The sequence below is a fragment of the Xiphias gladius genome, chromosome 8 (assembly GCF_016859285.1).
Source record: "Xiphias gladius isolate SHS-SW01 ecotype Sanya breed wild chromosome 8, ASM1685928v1, whole genome shotgun sequence".
Taxonomy (NCBI): domain Eukaryota; kingdom Metazoa; phylum Chordata; class Actinopteri; order Istiophoriformes; family Xiphiidae; genus Xiphias; species Xiphias gladius.
In genome coordinates, this window is record NC_053407.1 from 25,781,170 (window position 1) to 25,806,856 (window position 25,687).

A 25,687-nucleotide genomic window follows, 5' to 3' on the forward strand; every position below is an offset into this window, starting at 1 on the left:
AAACTGGTTTTAATATAGATTTATAGAGATAGAGATATATAGAGATATATAGCTATAGTATATAGCCTCTGTCTCAACAGAAATGAATGGGCATGATGCATTTCTGTGCTGTTTTGAATTTTGTAATTATAGATATTAAATTAGATTATGCTTCTCTTCAGTATTTTAATTAGTGTCTAAAGTTGTCAGTTTGTCACTAGATCACATGGTATCTGCTGGGTGTAATATTTTCAGTTAGTGTAGCCAGTGTAGTAAAGCATAAAAATTTAAGAAAGGAAAAAGCGAAAAAATTTCTGTCTAGTAAAGCAACCTTGGCAATCTAAAGTCAAGGTCCACTTACTTGCTCCGGAGCTTTCCACTCTTTTCCACTATTCTGCAGCCTTTATCACCAGATTTTGTTTGCTCAATTTTCAAATTTACATAAGTGTAAATTTCTAAAAACTGTTCACATTGCTCCTTATCGCGCATAAAAAACACACTGTAAGAACTGCTGAATAGTATCTATACTTAATATGTTTACATCTCTTTGTCAGTTCCCTTTGTTTTTCCTATTATAAATATTTAATCTCCACATTGAATTATTCATTTATTAACTATTTAATCTTAATTTGTTGAAGTTAATGGCACTAACTTTTCTCAAAAGGCTCACTGGGTTGATCATCTGTGGGATGTTACCCAGTTATCAGTTGTACGCCATTTTCTCTACCGTTATATTTTTTTGTTGTTGTCGGCATATTAGCATTCAGCTCCACCAGTCCAGCTCTGTTTCCTCTGAGCCCTCATGTTTGAATGACCAGAGGAATTCTCCCATGTCCACATGCTGTCAGGACAGACAGGATAAGAGATGGTGGAAGTAGATACTGTAGACCAACAGCAGAGGAAGTGCTACCTGTCGCTCTGCTGTCACACTGTTACTGTCGCTCTGGGGTCTTTTCTTCTTCTACTCTGTCCTTAACAAGCTGTTAGTCATAGTTCAGCACTCCAGAGGTGGTCTAAGTAAAGTGAAACTGCTCTTCAGTTTTAATGAAGCTAGTATTTTAAATATAGTACTATTTAGCGATGCTAGTGGCATGGCTCTATGGATAGCAATGCCAGTTGGTCCACAATATCTCAACAACTATTGGATGAATTGCAATGAAGTTTTGTAGACACATCCCTGTTCCCCATAGAATTAGTTATAAAAGCTTTGTTGTTTTTTTTTGTTTTTTTTGTTTGTTTTTTAAGATGACTTTTCATTTAGCACCATCATCGGGTCAAAATTGAAACTTGTCAATAGAACCAAATACCTTCAAAATGACTTTCCCATCAGCCTCAGCTGTACTTTGTGTTTTGTGGGAATTAGCAAATATAAGCATGCTAACACTAAAGTCAGGTGGAGATCATGGTGAACATTATACCATTAAAAAAACATTATACCTACAAAACATCAGTGTGTTAGCATGGTCGTTGTTAGCATTCAGATATGTACACATACAAAATTATCTTAAGTGTCGAGAGAAGGCAAAGAAGAATAAAGTTTGTTTGTCTCAAGCAATTATTCTCAAGTTTTAGTTTAATTAAATTTTATTGCAAGCATAAAACTGTTTGAGTGCCCTTCTGCAAACCCCTGAATCCCAACCCACTGCAGCGGAGCTCCGCTGTAGCTGTCCACACAAAAAGAGAATTTGCCAACAGGGATCAATAAAGTATCACATTAAATTATTAACCCTTAGTACTGTAGGCAGAAATTCACCAGCTTTGAGGCTCGGACAAACCGCTCGAGTTACGGATACGGCACCACTAACACATTTTCCCTCCACTTTACCTCTTGATGTTGACCTGCGCCCACGTAGCCCAGGTACAGCTGAAGAGCAGCCAGTAGAAGGGATGCATTGTTACTATGCTGATCATGTTAACTTGGCACTCACGCCCTAAATTGTTCTAATTTATAAACCTTACAATCATTACTCTCACCGAGTAACTGATGGCCTTATTGTCTGAGACAATGTTTGACTCATGGAGAAGTAGTTCTTTTGTAATTACAAAATCCATTAAAAACACTTCCTTTGCAACATATTCTTGGCCCCCTCAATGGCCTGCGAAAATCCTAACTCTCTCAAGCAGCTTCTCAGTGAGCTAACGATGAATCATATTTGCTGTGAAGGCACAAACTGCAGCGTGAAGGCTAATTTTTATTCAGAGCAAGCTCTATCGAAATGAGCCTAAGCATTGTTCACTCTTTTACATTATTCTACATTATTTTCATTATCTCTGCAATAAGACATTTAATAGGCTTTCTGCTCCTCAGCCCAGTGAAGAGTGGCTATAATTAGAGTCAGTCAGGCGCTGAGGCAAGGGGCCAAAACGTCACAGCTGATTTGAATGTGGAAACAGGCATTGATATGATTTACATAGAGCTATCAGGGAATGCTCCTGCAAGTGGTCTGAATGACTACAGTGGGTTTATTCTCAAAGTACAGTGAATGTTGAAGAATGAGCCCTCGTTACTGCGGTGCAAGCGTACCTACAGCAAATGTAGGGACATACATGTGTAATTTATCATTCTAGTCATTGTAGAGGTCACCCTGCTGCCATCTACCCTACTTCAGTAGCACAGCCGCATTTTTGAATGTTAAATTGTTGTTTTTTAATGTCAAACTTTGAGACATGAGACCTACAGTAGTCCAATTCCTAGATCTGGATTTGGACATAATTTTTAGTCATGCACATTGGCTTAAAAACTTGAAAAGCTTAATATTTTTCCTAACAGTACTCCTTAGGGATGGACTGACCGGGCACATTTTGGGAGGTATGCAATAAGAAGACTGAGTCTACAGCCATGCTAGCAGCTCTGAGACTGTATGTAGAGATAGAACAAAATTGACATCACGAAAGTTATTACGTACAATTTATCCTGAGGGAGACATGAATGTCTGCACCAATGTTGATGGCAATCCATCCAACAGTTCACCAGACATTTCCCTCCAAACCAGAAACAAGTGGTGGACTGACCATCCTTTGCTTCAGCCGCACCATTACTGTGGTAAAAAGGTGGTTGTTTATTGCACCCACCTTTTATGCAGGGACAAAAACGAGGGTCCTCATTCACTACAGAGGACATACGAAACCACATCGTTCAACCTGAAAAAACTGATGATTAAATACAGGGTTTGTGAAATGAGACTCAGTAGGAGAAAAACTCTGATTTAAGCAAAATATGATATGTGAAAATTAATATGTGCAACTTTGTAGCTGGAACAAGACACCTGAAGTAAATAAACCAATGAAAACCTGATATTTTGAAGTTTCGACATTTTTCTGTACCAGCCATCTGCAACCATGTGATGAAAATTAAACTGTCTTGTTAAAAATTCTTATTCCAACTGATGAGAACTGTTTGCCCCAAGCTTGTTCACCCAATGCAGGTTTAAAAGTTTTTAATAAGGAATGCCGATTATTTTCCAAATCCATTTTGGGGGGGGCGCTAGAGGGCAAATGGAAATATTTTTTCGCATTTGTCCGATCATTCAAGTTATCATTGAGTATTATTTCAAATTCTGCTAACTTGTCTTTGAGCTTCTCTAAAGGCATCTACAGTATGATGTACTGTTGAGTAAAATGTATTGGATGCTCCAACACCTGCAGGAAAGCGATTTAACATATGGAAAAGGTTTAGTTGGCTGTCAACAGAGAAAATGATGCATTGGTGAAATGTTTATGTTGTGAGTCAAGTAGCACAACTACAACGCAGGGGTGAGAGCTTTTCAATGGAGGTGTTCTCTGCCACTTTGACTTTGGCTGTTGCCGAGTTTAGAGCTTGAGGGGTGGGATGATATTTTCTGACAGTATCATCATTATTATTGGTATTAAAATTTAAACTACAGATCTCTGAATTAAAGTATGCCCTGGTTAAACTGTATTATCACAGAAGAATTTGAAAGAGGGGTGAAGAGGTAAGATTTGCTGGTGCATGTTGGAGAATTATGGCATTCAGCTGGGAACATTTTGGAGGCCTGAGGATTTAAAATCATTGACACTTTATTTTCTTTACATTCCAGGACTTATTTTTAATTACATCTTGTAAGTATGTAACAAAAAACCTGCAAGATAATAAATTTAAGAAAACTAGTGGCCCTGATATGGTTGTATTTGCCAAATGGGGATCAGGCAGTCCATAGCAATTGTAGATGAAGTGTTTCATTCTTAAACTTTTTAATAAACATTTTATTAGTGATGTCGTTCACACCTGCTCACTTGTTCAGTCAGTCGTGACGATGTCGTACACCTGAACAACATTAAGATTGTGTCAGTCACCTGATAAATGTGTATATGGCAAATTCTCATTTTGAGTTCATTAAAAATAAACACAGAATGTAACGTTTGTTTGCTTGATACGGATTACTGATCTAATCAGTTGTTATTACTGTAAGAGGAATTATAATGCATGGTATTGCAGTAACATTTGAAACCTTGCCAAATATTGAATGACTACCCTACAAATTGAACTCACTTTCATGGCAAGGCCTCAGATTTATGCCCCTAATATACTGTGTTATCGCTGTTAATTGTGCTTTCCAACTAAACTAACTTAAAACTTCTAGACCATGTGTGTAGGAATTTTCTCTTTTTTAACCTCTCCGCATAATAATTGCTTAATAGCTCCAGATGGTGAGCACGCGGAGCTTATGCCCATCGTGGCCTTGGCAGCAGGTTCTCCATGCCAATGATGTCAGTGATAGTCATATCTGCCTTAGTTATTACTGGCACCTTGTTGTAGTCAGTCTGCCAGCATTGCTGAGCAACTGCCCTGGCTCCCTCAGTCCCACCTCTTCCCCTCTCTGCCGCTAGAGATGCTCTTTCTTTTACTGGGTCACGCGGAAACCAGAGATGGGGGAGCTCCCTGGCAGCATAAAAGCACTGTGATATAATGAGCAAAATGATGCTTTGTGCATCAGCTGCGAGGGTCCTTGAGGTCATACGACGGTGTTGTAGCAGTGCCACTTTACCTACACTTCCCGTCTGAAGAATAATAATGGGTGTAACAAAGAGGCCTAGGTGGGCGGGAGCTGAGGCAGGGGTTCAGTCAGTGATGAGCTAAAGAGCAAGCTGCATTGGGCAAGCTGCAGATGCATCTCTTGGTAGCCATCTTGATTATAAAAAATGTGATAAAGTACTGAATCCTGTTGTATATAGACAGAGGAAAAATCCGGTTTGAAGCACTGCGGCTTTTACCAATAACCTACACTTGCACAGCCCTCTGGCCTAACTCTAAAAGCCTTGCACAGTTTGTGATAAATCAACAGTTTTACGTAATTTAAAAACTTATCTGTCACCACTGAGAATTTTGTCCCACACATACAAAAGACTAGCATTATGGGTATTATAATAGTTCTCGTTTATCAGCCCAATAGGCTGATTGAAATGTGAAATAAGAGATGTGTAATAAACCTCACATATTGTCTTGCCACTGGGCGCACTGGTAGCATTCAGCTCATTGTTTGGCACACCATCAGATATGTCTGGTTTTACCACTTAACCTGAAAAAGCCTCAGGACTTTTATACACCTTCATTTAATCAAACAAGGGAGGAATTTTTAATGTTTTCACAGCCTGAGTGGGAGTTAGAGAAGGAGAAATGGGGAGAGCGTGAGATAGAGATGGAGTGTGAGAAAATTAAATGGAAGAGGCTGTTTGTATTTGTGATTTGTGCTGGATGTGTGGGTGGGTAGGTGGTAGATGTGGTAGTCGATGGCTGTGAAACCTGAACAAGTAATGGTGGCAGCAGCATGGAGCTGAACCAATTGTGTCACTGCCTCATGTTCACTGGGCCAAGGAAGGAATTTACTGGCAGCAGCGGCCTGCTAGGAATTCAGCAGGGTGACTGTGTGTGTGTGTGTGTGTGTGTGTGTGTGTGTGTGTGTGTGTGTGTGCGTGTGTGTGCGTGCATGACTTTATGGGTTTGAAGTGGTCAGATTGTATTCCATGTCTTTACCCCCTGGCCACTTATAGGACAGAGCTAGCATGCCGGCGCTCCCTCCGTGTTGTTATGGACGGGAAGAGCGTGTAGTACATGGAGCATTCGCCCACATTCACATGCTTTGAGGGGAACAAACTTAATGAAGCCACAGCAGTGATCGTGTGGGCACAGGTAAATTAGAAAAAAATAGAGTCTGTGCTTGTTTGTTTCCTGCTTTTCATTATTCTGAGGAAGCGTCCTGCATTTTTTCATAGTCATATATTTGCAGCGCCAGTGGCAGAACAAGGTGGAAGGGGACTCTAATGTTACAGCAGGAGCACTGAGCTGCTGGCAGGGCTCCTCTGTCTCCACTGCCAGTTACCAACAGAGCAACACGAAGTGTCTCGCAGATGTTGCTTGGACTATGACTAGCTAGATGCTTATATGATGTTGTGGGTCTCTCTAGCCGTGGGTCATATGTTGGTGGACAGGGCAGTGGGCTCTTCAAGAGACAATTCCAGAGAAAAACAGTCACATGTTGACTGCTCTTCAATATGCAGAAAAATGCAGTAACTGGCGAAATATGACTCTCATTTTTAATTTAAACTGAAATAACTATATTTTCCTCTGAGAGATGTTGTGCTTCATTATTCTAAAAGGTTGAATTGAACTATATAAATCTTCAGAACTTAGACGTGGTCTTAATGTCCCACACTCTTCTGTGTATAAATGTGAGTTTTGATGATGATGATTATCTACTAGGTTGAATGGGCTGGTGCAGTATAGGCTTGTCAGTTATATCATATATCTATACCACATGGAAGTCCATGAGTTAGCTTGCAATCAGTGATTATTGTCATTACAGTTACTACTTAGCTCATTTAGGATGGTGCATCATTTGTATTATTATATGTCCAAAATAATGAAAGATGTTCATAACAAATTACCAGACTTTTATATATGTTCTAAAATTGCCTAATTTGTCCGTCCAACAATCAAAAGATATAAAGGTGTTTGGTTTACAGTGATGTGAAGTGGAGAAAAACAAGTAAAATATCACATTGTGTAGCTGTAACCAGCAAATGTTTGGTATTGTAATTTGATATATTACTTAAATGGTAATTCGATGATCAAAATTGCCGTTGATTCAATATTTGTTAATTACCATGTTGCCTAATTAATTCTGCTCTGAGATTCTCGTTTATTTATAATACTTTTAGCTTTAAAATAATGCGTCTGGTGAGAGCTGAAGACTGAAAGCATCATTAGGGAGCTCTTTGGACTTTCATTGGCTGTTAAATAATCGGAGCTGCTGTGCCAGCGGCTCACTCTGCAGGCTGCCGAAAATCAACAGTGATAATGTTTTGACCTACTTCTGAGCTGTGGCCAAATCAGGACCCCTTTTTGCAGCTGTGGCATTGTACAGCTCAGTTAGGAGATGTTTATTTAAACATCAGGGCATGCACCAAGGTGTCATTTACTTCTTGGCACCAGGGCGTGAGTGCCTGTGTGAGTGTGTTTTCAAATTAGTGAAAGGAAGTGACTTGTGTTGGTCTGTGAGCTCTCCAATAGATTTTAAATTACATTTTTTTTCCACAGAGCAAATTTTGTTGGGCTCTCCGTGAGCACATCAGAGACACACCGGTCTAAAGCTAAACAAAATGCGGAGTTTGGTATAGTGTTTGGTCAATTAGTCAGGAAGAGAAGAGTAATGGGGCCTTAGACTGTACTTTTATCCAGTTATGGTTTGAAGCTTGTCCTCTGTTTTTTAGACTTTGATGGGAGAGGGTCACATGTAGCCACGTTGTCGTTCATGAAAAGTAACATAACTTCAATCTGAGCGGATTTTAAATGAGCTCTTTTTTACAGCTGTGATATTTTTTCATCTAGAGTAAAATTGTTAGAGTATTAATACTGTACTTGTATTTGACTAGGGTAAACACACATACACAGTGGTCTTTTTCTGAAACACACACTCTCATCCACACATACCGTAAATGCAAGCATCATTGCTCTCTCTCTCTCTCTCTCTCTCACGCACATACATTCTTAAACATTTCTAACTCATTTCATCTGGAGCAACCCTTTAAATAGACGTCACCTTTGACTGAGAGAACACCCACTCACCAAATCATTTAGAAACGCCCTGTCTGCTACACATCTGTTAAAAAACAGGCGCGGTGCAGTGGCAAACGATACAAAAACAATCTCTTAAAAATAAACTATTTAAAGAGTTGCGGTCAAAGCCAACAGCTCTGTGTTTTTCGAGACATCAGTCACAGTCAGACGGAGGTGTGGTTTATCGGCGATGGTGACACATTGATCGGCCCATCATCAATAAAATGAAATGCCAGAGTGCCATGTGTAACATTTTAACTTCAGTAAATCATTACCACATCAACTTTAGCCTTTGGAGAGTCATTAGATAACACATGAACACAAAACAGGAGGACACACATCTGAGAAGACTGGCAGCCTCAATCAGCCTCTCATAGCGTATCTTACATACTGTAATCAGCTGGATTTCTTTATGGCAAAAACATATCAACATGCTTTTAACTTCAACTTAGAATGTCTCATTCTAGTGACTGCTCTTTGGCATCAAGTGCTTTCACTGGCTCTCATCTTGCACGCTCCTCAAAAAAAAATTCCAACTGCACATCTGCAGAGCAGCATCCTGATTGTGTCAAAAAGCCGCAAGGTTTCATACAAATGTGACTGATTTTTTTGAGACCCTTTTGAACTTCAAATGATTCAGACATTCATGTGAAGCTCTTGGACATGTTAAGCAGACTACTAATGAATTTGTTAGTGTGTGTTTTAGCTTTGTGCTAACATCTTGTAGCAAAAGCTTGATGAAAACATAAACCATCTACAGTATATTTGTGTTACTTATTTATTTTGACAATGTGATAGGTAATATGAGACTTCTTGTCTCCCTGCTCCTTTTAGGTCTTTGTATATATAAGATTACAGGTCTCTTATGCCCCCACTATGCCTGTAGGTGCGCAGCTATGCAGCGAGCTTCCAAAACACTTCCTCCAAGGTTAAGGACAGCAAGACTGCCTTTGTTGCTGGAAGCAACTGTGAAACAGTGAAAACAAATTCAGTGATAGTGATTATAAACCATAAACATGCCTAAGCAAGGGATAGACCAAAGGTAGTGCAAAGAGGAATTATTATGGTAAGAAGGAAACTGGATTCACTAAAGTGTCAAATTAGCCTTGTTCCTATATTACCTGTAAAGATCAACATTAAGTCCCTGTTGAAAGTACAACACCGTAATTAATCTTGTTCAGATGCACATATGAGACGAGAGTAAAGTTAAAAAGAGTAAAATACACAAGCTAGGCACAATCAACACAATCTGCAGCATGAAACAATCTACTTTTAAATTCTGGATCAGTTTTGGGTGAATTCAGCCACTGTGGTGCTGTGTTTTGTCATCAGCTGTAACGATGGAGCTGTTTTGAATTTGCTACCGCCCTCATTTATGCCTCTGACTGGCCTCTTCTCCATGGCACTGGCACCTGGGGCTCATAGTTTTTGAGTTCACAAATAATTCCTGAGTTTGTAGTTTTAAATCACCCTTTGTAAGCTTGTTAAATAAATCTGCATGAGAAATTTGAGCATGCTTTGTGTCATCGCCGACAGCTGTTGAGCCGCATAACTGTAATTTTCACATCTATAACATGCCGAGCATTGCATTGTGGGATTGCTAGCAGAAATGAGCGTACGTGCTATGGACACTGCTACACTGTTACACTACACTACTCAGAATTGGGACCCTTAAATAAAATGGAGGACAGTAAATGTAATACACTAAATAGTAAATATTAGGTGATTTTACCTTTGTGAGTTACAAACTGCAATTATAGTCAGGGTAACTCTTCTTTATTGATTCCAAAAAAAAAATCTTTTAAATTTCATTTGAAATGAGATGAAATGTGGCCATTTTATATTTCAATTAATCTGACTCAATGTGGAGCATCTTTAAAGACATTAAACTGCAAAAAAAATGCATCACAAAAGTGGACTAAATGTCACTCCAAATCAAGTGTCTTTGTTCTTTCCCCACACAAAAACTGTTATAGTACAGATTATTACAGAGATTATGAATTACGATGTGAACTAGCAACAGTAAATGTCCGGGGGGGAAAAAAAACAGAACAGTGACAGTTAGATGTCTGACTATGAAGATATTGGCACAGTTTCAAACAGGCCCTGAAGGGACATTGATTATCAAGATGTGGCAACTCTTTTTGACAAGAGGACAGATAGGAAGAAAGAACCAAAACAGACTTTAATTTGGTTTTAGAGCTGCGGCTAATGATCATTTTCATTATTGATTAATCTGTAGATTACTTTTTTTATTAGCTGACAGTTGTTTTTGTCTATAAAATGATAGAAAATAGTGAAAATGTCCATCACAATACTCAAGAACACAAGGCGATATCTTCAAACTGCTAAGGCCAATGACATTATAATGATATAAATTCTCATGATTGACAAACTTAAACCAGCACCTTTCTAGATTTAAATTGCCTAAACAACTAATAAATTATCAAATTTGTCTGTGATTAATTTTCAGTCAGTTGACTAATTGGTTAATTGTATCAGTACCACTTAGTTTTACTGTGACATGGCTACAGGGACAAACAGGATTAAAGTAACTGGAGTTCCTGGAGGAAACAGGATGACATCCAAGTCACATGACACAGCAGGTGCAATGTGCGTCGTATGGCAGTGAGAGAGAGCATGTTTGGAATGTGTGATCATGTGAGTTTACATGAGAGGTGGGTTGTGTTGTGCGGGGCCCCGTCACGGGCAGTCCCGTGTTTATGTAACCCCGGAGGTTTACCACCCGTCCTTCATAAATGTCATGTGGACATTGACAGGGGAAAAAAAAGCCAAACGCAGAGGCTCAGAGCGTACCAGCTGACTGCAGTCCAGTGGTCAAGATTGTCTTGCGAGAGCAAGGTTCAGTTTAATTCCATAATGTCATGGGTGTTGTTTGAGCGAGGACCAAAGTCTTGTTCAGCTGCATGGGAGCTGTTCTGATAAATGGAGATCAATAGGAGACCAATAAATCACAAAATTGAAGCATTAAACCAGCTTGAAAGTGAGAGTGGTCTTTGAATCTTTGCTTTTTCTTCGATAAAAAAGTAATGAGCTATTTTGTCTGAACAGCTTGTCTGGGTTTCTGTGTCAAGAATTACATGGCATGAAAGTGCTAGTTGTATATCTTCTTTTAGATCTTTCAGTCTCGTGTCACGAAACCCCAAATTAATGTCCCAGAGTGGATGCTGTTGTGAAATGGAGAGATGTCCTTTGTGCTTTTCTCAGGCAGCAAACTGATGAGCCACTTTGTCTGAAAAGTCTGTCTAGATTCTGTGTCAGGGTAGTTTTTATAACACAAGCTCTTGTATCAATAACAAAGTAAAAAGTTCTTTTTTGACTTCTTAGTGTACGTCTCAGAAGGTGCACAGGCAAGAACATATATGTTCCACACTGGGACCAGTGCTGAAAAAGGTACCAGAAATACAAAGAAGTCTATGCACTATGCACCATACACCTATCAGCCACAACATTAAAGCCGGCAACTGGTTTTGGTGAGTCTATATTCAAGAGCTGTCATACCCCCTGCCACCCTGCAGGTAAGCACCACACCTTACATGGAAAGCTGCATGCAAGGTGTCAGGCTATTTTAATCAGTGGGTGTTGGGCTTTTTTGTGCGGTTGCTCTTTTAAATTATATGGATGTTACGTAAGTCTCTCATAGCTGGAAGGTCCGCAGGGGAAGGTAGAGTAGTGCCCCAGTTGTCCCTGGAGATTAAAGTTTATGGAACACCAGAAATGCTTTGATGAGTGGAATACATTTTTACGGTGCCGGTGCATGCTTTTAGTTGATGCTGTGTTTCGGCTGCACTTACCTCGTAGCCGCAGTGAGCTGCAGTAAAATTATGGGAGATACAATACACGAAGAACACAGTGAAAGACAATGAATTTAAAGCTTTGAAGCACTTATATTCTCATTCTCATTCTCACATGCCCTACAAAATCCTTGAAAGTTTTTGTTTGTGTGCAATGAGTTCATACAAACTACATTCCCACCTCTTATCTCGGCGACACCCTGTGAAATGAGATCATTTATCATATTGGCACTCCAGGTCCTGCCGCAAAAGAGGAAATGTTAAACATACTAACATTGAAACGTTTGGTGTAAAAACAAGGATGGCTTGGCAGCACAGTGGTACAGTGGTTAGCACTGTAGCCTCAGAGTGAGAAGGTTCTGGTTTTGAATCCCCGTTGGGCCAGGGCCTTTCTGTGTGGAGTTTCCATTTTCTCCCCCTGCCTCTTGGTACTCCGGCTTCCTCCCACAGTCCATATACATGCAGCTCAGGTTAATTAGCGACTATAAATTGGCCGTAGGTGTGAATGTGAATGTGAGTGGTTGGTTGTGTCGGCCCTCTATTTTTTGGTGACCCCACCCACGACTAAAGTCCCTGACTATCTGCTACTGAGAACATCAGTCATGATGTGTTTGATGAAACCTGATTTCAAAATTGTTTAGAATTATAAAACTCTGATTCCAGCCCTACTGTAGTAATACAAGCAACACTTGGAATCAGCTCCATACCTTTTAATTTGTCATTAAATAACAAGGGAACTGATGAAACTGATACAAAAATTGTGTCACTATCCAAATACTTATGTACCTAACTGCATGTCTTGTGCCTGGGATGCTTTCTAGTCCATTGCTATTACTCTTGGTCTTGGTCCTTCGATGAATTTCGTGTTGTATGACTGTTCAACACTTGTACAAAATGGTCACTCGAGGTAGAAGCCCTTGCTCCTTCCATCTTAGCAACTGACAAAAAAAAATGTGACAATTTACCATCTATGTTTTAGAGACTGATATTTTTATGTTATTAAACTCTACTGAACCTACACTGGACACACCTCTGTATGAAGTGAGAATAAGAAAAATACACGTAAGTTCACCACATTGCAAATGGAGCCCAGAGATGTGAGGTACATCCTGAAGAGCTCATTTATAGCAAGTGTTTAACGGCATTGTTTAAAAGGTACTGTGTAGAGTTTGTAGTGCTACTTTCAACATTTTTTCTTTTACAGCTCAGGTCTTTGTTGCCTCCGCTCTTCTGAAATGACAATATACAGTATATTATATCTTGTACTATTTTGAACCTTGCTGCAGAATGAAATCATAGCCGCTGGCTATGATTTCAGCAACCTCTCATGACACTGACACGCTGTTCCCATTCATATTCTCTGAGCAAATCCGAGATAGATTTATCAGTTTCCCAGGAGAAGTGTTTCACATATCAGCTCTTAGGTAAAAAAGCCTTTGTTTTTTAATGTTCGTGATCAACTTCTGAATTTACTGCTGGGCTCATTGAGAGGATTTGAGGTGCCTGTGTCCTCAGCAGTCATAAATTCATCTTTCCCATTTAATAGTCTGGCAGAGAGATCAGGGTTAATAGATTAACATAGGTAATTTACTGCATTTAATTTCATGAGATCCCCATGAATTCTGCATGCGTCTGTTAGTTCATTACACATTTGTGTGAATGAGATTATGATCTTACTGTCCGTCATCACTGCAAAATTAACGCTGTTTTTTAATGCATGTGTATCAAGTGTTGATTTATTGTCTTATATCACATCATTTTTGTTTAATGTTTCTTGCGACAAAGGTGTACGAGCGTGTCTTGTTTCAAACCTTCACACTTGGAAGATTATCGCTTTCCTCCGGAGCAGTGTAGAAGAAGTGCCTCGCTGAAGAACACGGCTTTGAGTGGAATACATTCACATTAATATAATAAAACATTTATGTAATAATGATGCTAATGGTGTGTTGATCCTGTTCCATAACTTACCACTGATGTAATTTGGTCCCCATTTATGTAAATGTAAATTTTTCCAATGTAATTTAATTTTTTTTAATGTAATCCATTTACATGATCCGCCAAAGACCGCTTCCATACATATTCAGCCCTTCTTAAAATCTACCACCATAGGCAAATAAAAATGGTAGGATTTAATTTCTTGACAGGACTTGCAGTATTAGAATAGCTTTACATGTGTGGGTATCAGTTGTATGCACGTTTGTATCTTATGTCAGGCAGATGCATGAAATGATAGACATGGAAGAAGTCCACCTCTAAAATGTAGTAAGTGTAATTGGAGTGTTACAGCAGCCAAATCACACACAAGAATCAGAAAACATACAATATGAGGACACTCATAGAGAAATATAGGAAGTAAGTAATATAAGTGTAAATTACTAAAATCTTAACAGGAAACTTCACTATAAGCTAGGACCATATTCTAAATCTATTATATACACAATGGCTCGTAATATTTTGCACATGGTTAATAAAGCCTAGTATACACTGTGAACTGCAAACTATGGCAAGGTATTTCATGGAAATTGTATGAGTATTGAAGTATTAACTGTGTGTTTTTAGAGGTTGTAATAGTTTCCTGCAGGTTCGTAACCATAATGCAACATGTTCATGACATCACCGGCATCGACCTGGTAGCTGTTTATTAGTGAAACAGTGCTGACACACAGCTGCCGTTTAGCATCTGCTGTGTCGCGGCTGTGTGACGAGAGTGTCTCAGACACAACTCATGGCTCAGAGGCCTGTCAGGATGATCTGTTTTCCTTTTCATGCTACAACTGATAATTATAATTCCATCCTATTCAGAGAGTTATTAATTCTTGGAGCCCCTCTGACTTTGCTGTTGAAACAGTGAGCTTATCCCCCTGAGGCATACTACTATCTAGAGCACTTGGTGTTTTAGTCCAGTAAAGACACACTCCTCTGGCAGCATGACTAACACCATCTCCGGTACTGTGCTGCTCTCCTCCCATGTGGATTGGGAGCAAAGCCTCTTCATGCTCCTCAACACCCTTTTTTGCATTTCACTCTGCAGAGATTTTTTTATATCCAGCTGTCAAACATTCACGTTTAAATGTGAGTACGGTTCCCCTGTACGCTGCTGTAGGTGCTGCATCGCCTTATGAAACCTATAAATTCTTTACGTTATGTACTGGATGTGCTCGTTCTTTTTTGCTTGGTATGTCACAACCGAACACACAGCCTGTGCACAGTGTCAACATTGTGCAGCCAGCAGTAAGACAAAAGGCCAAACTCCTTCAAACCACAGCAGAACAAATATTAATACAAAAAAAAATAGTCAATGGATAGTTGGTAAATCACTTTTGTGGATTTTAAGAAATTTTTCATGTTATGTTAGTTTAAACCCTGTTTTCTAACGTACATTTCTGTTCTTTTTCTGACTGGTGTTTTCTCTCTCCTGTCAACAAAAATTGTGAGAGGTGTTCGCACCTACTCTTGCCTCTAGATGCTGGTTCAAAGAAAACTTTAACTAACCCACAACTGTCATTTTGAGGGTTTTTAACTCTCTTCTTTTAAAAATGCACATTGGTTAAAGGTGGTTACATGTTAATTGGACCCAAAGAGTAGTATGCTTGCTTACTTGATTGACTGCATCAACTCCGCCCGAGCTTTACTCTGTTACTGAGGGCCAAAATCCAAATTTGGGAAAAAAAAACAAGATAGTGGCAAGCATTGAATTCATCATAGAAGAAAATATGCCTTAAGTAAGTAAAAAATATGAAGGTCATGTTTTTTACAGCCCGTGTTGTTAATAATAATAATAATAATAATAATAATAATGATGATAATGATGATGATGATGATAATAATGATAAACTTTATCTTTATAGCACCTTTAAAAAAAAAAACAGAGTTACAAGTTGCTTCACAAATATAGTATCATACAATATAGGTGCAAAGATAGCAAGAAAAAAATCAAAAGAACATCATAAGTAAAAATAGTCATCACAAGAGGTGAGAGAGATAAAAAGGATAAACATAGAACCACATTTAAACATTTGAATAGAAATGATAAAATATTATACAAATGCCAGTCTGTACAGGTGGGTTTTTAAAAGCTTTTAAAAATGAAGCACTGACTCCTGATAGTGAGGGGGCGTTTGTTCCATAGTGCTGGAGCTAAAGCCGTAAAAGACTGTTCTCCCTTTGTTTTAAGCCTGGACCATGGAACTTTTAACAACATTTTATTCTCTGATATGAGGGTGTAGGTGCACAATAGGGGGTAAAGAGTAGTAAGAAGTACAGCAGAGCCAGACCATGTAGTGATTTAAAAGTGATCACTATAATCGTAAATAAGTTGTACTGAATGGGGAGCCGGTATAATTCGGCCAGGACTCAAGTAATGTGTTCCCTGCGTCAAGTGTTTGTGAGAAATCTTGCTGCTGCATTTTGCATCAATTGTAACTGGGCAACTGCTATATCATTAAGGCAAGTAAACAGTGAGTTGCAGTAGTCTAAGCGGGAGGAAATGAGAATGCGGGCAAGTTGTTCAGAAATGTCTTTGGGAAGCATTGGTTGGACTTTGATAATATTTCTAATTTGTAAATAGCAGCATTGGGCAAGACTCTTAAGATGCTGGTTGAAGATCGAAAACAACTCCAAAGTTTTTAGCCGAGTGCTTCGTTTAGGCTGTTAGTAGTCCAAGGTGCAGGGTGACACTGTTAGAAATATGATTAGGGCCAATAACCAGGACTTCAGTCTTATCTGTGTTCAGTTGCAGGAAGTTAGAAGCAATCCAGTCCTTAATGGCAGCAAGGCAGCAATGCAGTGAATCTAGATTATGATTTTCAGAGCTAAATTAGACATACAACTGTGAGTCATTGGCGTAACAATGGCAGGACACAGGGGGAATGGTGAATAACATGGTCAAGGGGCAACAGATACGAACTAAACAATATAGGGCCAAGGACCGAGCCCTAGGGGACTCCACATGACATGACAGCAGTTGAAGAACTAAACTTGTCAACAGTTACTTTGAATACTCTGATAAATAAGATGAAAACCAGTCAAGAGCAGTTACACCCAGGCCAACCCAGTTCCTGAGCCTGTTCCTGAGGAAAATCATATGATCAACTGTATGGTAGGCTGTACTCAGGTCCAGCAAAATGAGAATAGAGATATTACCAGCATTTGCACTCATTAGGGTGTCATTTGTTACTCTGAGTAGGGCTGTTTCCAAACTGTGGGTCTTTCTAAAGCCGGATGGGAATTTATTGTTTCCTTCCATCATCTCTAAAAGTTGCTTAACAACTACCTTTTTCAACGATTTTTGAAACCAAAGGTAATTTGTTAGTGCTGCTGCCAATAGTAACAGTAATAGTAGAAGTAATAGAAGAAGTAACTCACCTGACAGGAGGGAACACTAACAGACATCAGTATGCGCTGACGAGAAGGTGTCTACAGGCAGTGCATTTAGTTGTGACCAGTTTCATTTGACAAGTTGTGAGCTAATAATGGCATTGTAAGTGCTGCTGTCATATCGCTGCGACTCCCGGGAAACCTTGTAGTGCTGTGGGATTTGATCTTCTGCTACATCAAAGCAGGAATCGGTAAAGCATGAGTAATGTGAGCTGAAAGTGAATGGAAATCAGTGTTACTACATATCGATTGTTGTAAGAGATGGGAAAGTGTTCTGATTCTTTCCACACATGGGGCGTGTTTGCTGAGTGTGCATGGTGTTCCACATCAATGTTATGCTTCTGTTGGTGACTACTAAGCAGCGCTACTGGAGAACTTTAGAGGGCAAGAGCTTTTCTCTGAGATTCTGCTGCATGCAGCACTGCAGCTATTCTTACATGTTTGTGAGGCCCTGATGTCCTTGCATATAACGTTGTTGGCGGTGTGAATGCACAAGTCTAATATCACTATTACATTAATATCTAAAGGCTGTATATTTATTAAATTGGCAGTAGAAGTGCTAATAGTTCATCTGTCATATTTTGGCAACCAAAACTTATTAATATGATCTCATATTTTAGGACCACAGTACAGGTTGTTCTTACTACTGTTTAATTTGTTGATTATTTTTTACAATTAATCGGTTACTTTCATTCAATTTAGTCTGCAGAATGTCAGAAAATAGTGAAAATAGTGTTCGTCACAATTTCTAAAAGCCCAGGGGGACATCTTCAGATTTCCTGTTATGATCGAACAACAATTCAAACCCAAAGAAATAGAATTAACAGTTATGCAAAACAGCGAAAGAAACAGCTCATGATGGCATTTTGCATGAGAAATGGCAGTCAAATGATTCAGTGCTTCATGGTGATTATAATCAAAAACTTGCTGGGATTAAGGATTACAAAACATCCCAATTTTATGAAAAAAAAAGCAAAATATGTTATATCAGGTCTTCTTTCAGTATTTTGTACAGTATATGCAGAAAACCCTTTCTGAAAAATTGTCATCATGTTACCAGTCAAGGAAGCAAACCTACGATCCTTTAGAAATTTCATTTTTTTTTTTTTTTCGTTTTAGTCATGTGCTGTCACTCATTTTGTGGGAGTAGGTGTTTATGAGAGAACCTAACGTAGTCCAATAATCTCTTTGTTCATTCACTTCAAAGCTGTTGAAACTTCAACATAGACATCCAAATACCACAGCAGCCAATGTCAGCTCTCTGCCGTGAAACAGTGGAGCTCTTGATGAATTGGAGAGCTGTTCTCTTAACTCCCCTACACACACACACACACACACACACACACACAGAGACACACACAGACACACACACACTCTCACACTGTGACCCTCCATGCCACCCTGTGTTGTTTACCCAGTCAAATGCTTTTACACTCTGGTTGAGGCTTAGAATGACTGAATGACTGAGTCTATATCTGATGGAGGGCCAGGTCTGCACTGTCCAGCATTTTGTGCTGAGCCCAACAGTTTAGTCCACAGAGGCTGTGCAGGACGGGTTGGGAGGGGTGAGTGGGTGGGGTGGGGTGGGGTGGGGGGGTCCTGCAGTCACCCCCCACATTCTACATAGAGTTGGGAAAGTCAGGGACGAAGGCCCATCAGGGTGGGGTGGTTGGACAGAGCTCCTAAGCCTGCTACTTCTCTGGGGAATGATCGGCTTGTGTGTGCTGCACTTGTGAACGGAGTGGGGGTTAAAATCCAGGGTGATGCCTTCACGCTGTTTACAGCGCAACCAAGGTTTCTAATTTTGTCTCCCCTCTCTCCTCCCTCTGTCACTTCAGTCATAACCAGAGGACCACAGCGTTTCGCCATCCTGTGACCGGGCAGATTTCTCCAGAGAACGTGGATTTTATCCTGCAAGAACAGTGAGTGATTGAGTTTGTTACTTATCTGCACCCCCATCCATACAAAAAAGAAGTTTATTTCAGCAGTTGAAATAAAAAAAGGTATTTGTTTTCAGATGCTTTGGGCTTCCTTGACTTTTTTCCAGTTGTTTTGAAATATATCAACACTAAAACTGGCTTAAATGTTTTTCTACTTTTTTTTTTTTTCGGGGTGAATGCCACGATGTGAGCTATTTATTTTAACACTTTCTTTGACGTGATAAAACGATATTGAAAATGAGGAGAATCTGAAAGCCTGTGAATAAAAAAATCCACTGGTAGTGATGACTGTTTTATGATTTGATAAAGTGTTTGTTGCGGTTGCCTGACCTTCCATTTGACAATGACTTTGAAAGCATCTTACCTATGTCTTAAGGTTATCACTTACATATTTTTCTCAAGTTTAGCAAGTTATACTTCTTTATTGAGTGGGTGGATTGCAGATTTTATGAAAAGTTCTGGGTTGTTTCCTGTCAAGATGTAGGCATTTCATTACACCAGGCCTGCTTTTTTTATAAAGAAGTGAAAGGAGAAATTGATGGTGGTTTTTCTCAAGGACATGCAGTGCTGTTGGAGTGTTCTCACAGTTCGGTGATGCTATAGCAGGAGTCAGTAAGGTGTTTTCTCTCTCTTCCTGTTTGGACCATTAGAGTTGGACAGTGGATCTATATGTCCTTTTAGTTGCATCCGTTTTTCTTGTCTGCTTTCTTGCCGAGTTGTTAGAGGAGAAGATTAATAGCAGTCACACATTTGCCTGTTAAATATGAAGCCTAGTTAGCTGCTGGCTGCAGCTTCGTTGGAGGCAGGGGGGAAACAACTAGCCTTGCTTTGTTCAGAGGTAAAAAATAATGGTGGTTGCCTGGTAACCTCGTGGCAATGACAGGACAATTGTACCGCACGTAACCCCCTGTAAAACCACATCTTGTCGCTTTCAAACGCATTTTTTTGTACGGATTAAACAAACTACATATAATGTTTCAGGTCATAAGCTTTAGAGGCGCTGGTTGTCAGATTTTATTTTCCTTTGGACTGAGCCAGGCTAGCTGTTTCCCCCAGATTCCAGTTTTTATGCTAAGCTAAGATGATCTGCCATTGGCCGTACCTTCATATCTAGTGGTATTGATCTTCTCATTTATCTCTTGACAAGAAAGCAAATACATGTAAGCGTATTTCCCAAAATGGCAAACTATTGCCTCAGTCCTAAACTGGAAGGGGTTTTGTCTTAACAGTGCTAGGTTCCAGGGCTCAATCTGTGTCCTTGAAGTGAGTGGAAAATATTGACAGTTTGTATTTTATTCAGAACTTCTTATTGAGAGTGCAACTCAAACAAAGAAAAAAATTTGGCATGATACTGGAATTAGATTTTGATTGAGTAATCATTTTAAAGCTGTGCACATTTGTTTGTTTGTTCCTAATGTCAGTGAGACGTATTATCATCTTTAAATACCCCGAAGTGACAGTGTAACCAATCTGTTAAATGCTCTTAGCAGATGTTTACCTTCATTTGCCAGGCCATGATGCTTTATCACTTTAAGAGACCCGGAGAGAGCAGGTCTCTCTGGGATAAACAAGTCAGAATGCTTGCTCAAGTCTGTTTAGTAGACAGTTTGTATTGCACTCTGAGGGCTTTGTTTGGGTAAAGATTTCCTGTGAGGAAACTAAACCAGACACTGGACTTTCACCAGAGAGACTCTCTAAGGTCTCATTTACAAGAAATTGGAAACTCTTTTCTCTTGCTGCCCAAAATTGTGACAAAGGTCAGTAAGACAGGTGAATCTGCATAAACGCATCCTGTAGCTTGAATATAGTGATATCCAAAAACAAACAAGAAAAAACCTCAAGCAAAGTATTGGTTCACTTTGAGAGCTTTTTGGCACTTTTTCATAGGGGGTTGGTTTGTCTAGAGCAGTGGTTCTCAAACATTTTTCTGACACGCCCCCTTCAGAGCCTGAAAAAAAAAGCTAAAAATGCGATGATGTGTTTGACACTGCTCCTGTGTTTTCAGTTATTTGTTTTACTACTTTAGTCCACTGTCTAAAACCAAACTGCAGCCTTATATATTCCAGTCCTTTGTATCCCCCTGCGTACACCCTTGAGGTTTAGATGAATTTGAATGTCAGCTTGCAGAATACATTTGGTGAAAGTATAAAACAACAACCCAAATAAAAGTCAACACTGAATTCATTCTTTTGCATATGTCATATGGTACAATGGAACATTTTACATCAGTGTACTTCTGGCTTGGTCAAAGCCAGAGGGCACTGACAGAGTTTATGGAGACTGTCGTCTTGTAAAAAATGAGCCCATAGGTCGTGTGTGCAAGCGGCTTATTACAATAGTTACGTTTTATTGTTAGATGACCTCTAGCTGCTGTAGATAATTACAGCGATAGCATAGGGGAGTGTCAGGTGACGTAGTATAATAGAGTGACAAAATCCGCCTTAGGAGGCGGTTGGGATGGATGGGTTGACAAATCACAGGACATTCACACAGGAGAGCTCAGTTCGTTTCCCATGCAAAACCTACAGTCTTGAGATGTTGTTTCCTGTATCCATGACAGCCTTAACTGCGTGTTGATTATTGGAAACATGACCACAAAGGCCCATTAACCTGAGGGAAGTATTTATTCTGAGCCAGACCGCAATGGTTTCCTAAACCTAACTAAGGTGTTTTTGTTCCTAAACCTAAACAAACCATGACCATGCTACAATCTTAACCGCTGACTTTATTAGTGGTGTTTCCCAATATTGTTGTAATAGTGTGATAACTGCTTTTTTCAGGTCACAGTAGGATAACTGTTGGAACAGCTTTTATGGACGACATTGTACTGTGTTTTGATAAGAGGCAACATTGTACTGCCCTTTGTGGATCTGTCTCAGGCTCCAAATACCACCAAACCATAACACACTATTTTGCATATCCACCAAGAAAACACAAACCAAGGCACACAGATTGAAACCAATGTAAAACATGAACAAGCAGAAACACAAATTGAACAAAATAAAAAAAAAAGAAACCCTGTAAACAGCATATAAAACAGTCAGTGTTATGTATAAAATTGAAGCATGATGCAGGATAAAAACACTAAAAGTTATAATAACTCATTTTCATAGTGGTCCTGGCCTGCCCCAAACAACACAGACTGCTGTGCCCCTGCTACATTACTAACTGAAAGTCGGGCCATGCAGATTATAGTAGATAGAACATTACTCATTGTACATATTTACATACATTATACATATGAATCCATGCCCTCTGAATGGGTTTATCTAATTGATACATAGGGTTATAAATACATTAGAATTTGGTTGGATAAAACATTGCTACATTACACTTCACTTACAATTTAAAAATTCAAAAACGAGAGATCCTGCATACTCACGCTGCTGACTATAAGCTGTTAGATGCCATTCAGCACAGTGCCACTGGTAAAGGTGGGTTTCCAGAACTATCCACCCTATTACTGGACTGAAATACATAACCTAAATTTAGAGGCACTTCTTTCTTATTTTTGTCAGGAAGTTTTGCTTCCAGATACTTTAATAATATTTGTGATTGTTTTAATTAGTGTGTGAGATGATGATGATTATTATTTTGTTTGACTGCTTAGTCTTGCTGTGATCTTGTGTATATGTAATTTGCCCTCAGGGGAAGTGGATATTGATGTCAATGAGACTTACTGAAAGAAAAAAAGCTCAACATAATTGTCTTCACTTATTTTGGCTGATTAGACCTGTGTGAACGTGAAAAGACTCTGGGACAACTTACAGCTTTATGGTTTACTGTGTGTATGTAGTTTGGTGACCTTAGCTTCACCAGTCTTAAACCTGAAGATAGTTCTTCAGCCAGAATAACTAAAAACATCTACATGGATTTGCAGGACCTTTAAACGCTATACAAGTGAATCCGAAGACTAAATAGCTTTTAATTCAAGAGGGCCAGAGGAGGCTTTCATGTGACCCTCTGCTTCAGCTTTTACTTCACACCTGTCTGGACTTAAGACCCCACAGCTCCAGAGATGCGGACAGTGAAGCTCAGACCTTCACCTGGAGCTAAGGGGACCAGAAGATCAGGGCTGTCAACCTCTCGGCTTTAAGCTAAAAACCGAGTCCTTCACTCAGCCCCAGAGCTTCAGCGGACTGATAGTTACACGGTGATACTTCTAATTTGACTAAATTGATCTCCTCTACAAAGCTCTGCACAGAACTTGACATACAGTTGAGTGAATATGTTGAGTTTTCTTCAAATTTAATGAGTCTTGATCATTGATATTCATTAAGTTATGGCTTAATGATTATCACCCCGATTTGGCGAGAGGTCATGATTATTGTTGTGGATGATTTAAGGAACTCTGCACTTTTTGCTCACGTCAAATTTAACTATTTTAAACTAAAGCAAACGTAGACTAAATTACTATTATTTAAATATTGCCACTATGTCAATATTCTGTTGATTATGAATTAAAAAATGCGTAGTCGAATGAAACGGGCATCACCTAATGAATTTCTTACTATCCTCCTCTTCTCATCCTTTTCTCTTACATACCCATCTTCATTCACGACCTTTTGATGGCATTTTGTCACTTCTTTTTTATGAATTAGCTCTGACTCTTGCGAGTTTGTTTACTTGTAGCAATTGAAGTAAATTCTCTTGGTGCTGTTATTGCATTAAATGAAAAATTTTTAGAAAGTGTTTGAATGAAAGGATGCACTTCACAAACCTCAGTGCCACACAAAAGTTTGTTCTTTTTTTTTTTTTTTAACAAAACACAAATACTACACTTAAGCTAGCACTGGTGCAATAATAAAGCCTACGATAAACAGAAACATGGAAGATGAAAACTAGAAATGTCTTCCTTGTGTTATGAGACCTAATTATTTAAGAGTTTTAAAGCTACTAAGAATTAAATTTAGAACGTCTCTTAAGGAGAACCTTCAAGGACTTTAAACTGTTGGGGAAAAGCTTTTAAATCTTTTCTACTTCACTCTCCCCCACTCAGACCTCAATAAAAGGGAGGTTTTTAGCACTTGGCGAACAATTAAGGAGGAAAATCTATCATATTTTTGGTTAGTGTCGGTCTCATCGTAAGTCTATGTTAGCAGTTTTCTTTGTGCATTTTATTTTAATATTTGGTTGCAGGTGCACAGGACAGTACCATCAGCTGTCATGGTTTAATTCTTCCTGAACAAATTCAGTAACTAACTCAGTAAGGGACACCTAATAGTGCTGTTGTAGCTGCTAATCTAATGAAGACACACATTAAAACATGAAGTTTCACTGCACAGGCTCCATTTCTAGTAACCTTATTTTATCTTTTCATTTTTTCCTCTCTGTCACCATCCTTTATTGTTTTCCATTTCCTCTTCTCTCTATTTCCATCCGTCCCACCCAATCACTTTTTCTGCCATTTTGCTTACCCTGCCTTCCTCGTTCTTCATATTTTCCTGTCCTAGCCCTTTTTCTCAGTACCCTGTCTGTTTCATTGTTTCTTTCTCTCCTTCTATTCATTCTTATCTTTCTTTTATCTTATCTTCTGTCTCTCTCCTTGACCTTATTCCCACTCCTTTTATCTCTCTTCTTTCTTGAAGAAACACCTGCATCTTGCTGTCTTCTTTTTGTGTATACTATTTAATTTGGTGGCGGACTTCAGTGTACCTGGCTGCCAGAGAATCAATACTAGCATTAGGTTTTATTATTATTATTATTAGTAGTAGCATTGAAAGTCTCTCTCAGTGAGGATTATTTTTCACATGTGGGCAGGAAATGCATTTCTGTCAGCCTCCCTTGTCTGGCACCTACCACAAATAAAAACCACCTTGTGCTGTCATGTCTTTTATATCCTCCTGTATCCGCAGTAGTTGGTCACTGAGCTTCCACACCCTCCCCAGCCTGACGGCAGTCTCTTTTCTGTATCTCATTTGTTTTTTTTCTTTTACTTCTGCACTTTCCCTCTGCATCACTCCCCCAACATCTCTTGCTCTCCTCTCTTTTTCTGTCCCTCTTTCCCTCTTTTTTTCCCCCCACTCCTACTCATTATATATCGCTGTCTTTCCCTTTCTTTCCTACATCTCTCCATTCTAGATCAGGAGGGACCAGGTTACATTTTTCCTCACTATGTTCTGATGGATCTGTCTTATTAGCAGCTGCGTAGGTGTGAACCAGGCCTGTCCACACCGCTATGATGATGTGTCACTGCAACATACAGACACTTCACCCATTTTTGTGTGTGTTGTATGTGGTTATGAAAATAGGAGAATTCTGCACAGGTTTATGATAGAAGGTATCAGTGTTAAATATACCTGTATGCATATAGTCGTATATGGACTAACGCATTATACTTGCATTATTTTATGTCTCAGTGTAATATTGCAGCGTTAGACTCAAGGATGTCCTTCGCTGTGATTATGCAAGGCACAGCTGAGACCATCAGTCAAGTACCAACTGCATAATCACAGTAACGAAAGTCACTGAGGGTAATGCATTATGGCTCTGGGAGAACAGTT

General features: G+C 39.3%; 1 protein-coding gene across 4 annotated transcripts in view; it reads left to right on the forward strand.

Annotated features, from left to right (window-relative positions):
- Positions 1-25,687, forward strand: part of LOC120792856 (pleckstrin homology domain-containing family A member 7-like) — a 127,376-nt gene that overhangs the window by 50,676 nt on the left and 51,013 nt on the right. For all 4 annotated transcript variants that reach the window (XM_040132235.1, XM_040132236.1, XM_040132237.1 and 1 more), the window contains one exon: positions 19,083-19,166. In XM_040132235.1, coding sequence (XP_039988169.1) covers positions 19,083-19,166 — 84 coding nt within the window. The remainder of the gene's footprint in view (positions 1-19,082; positions 19,167-25,687) is intronic.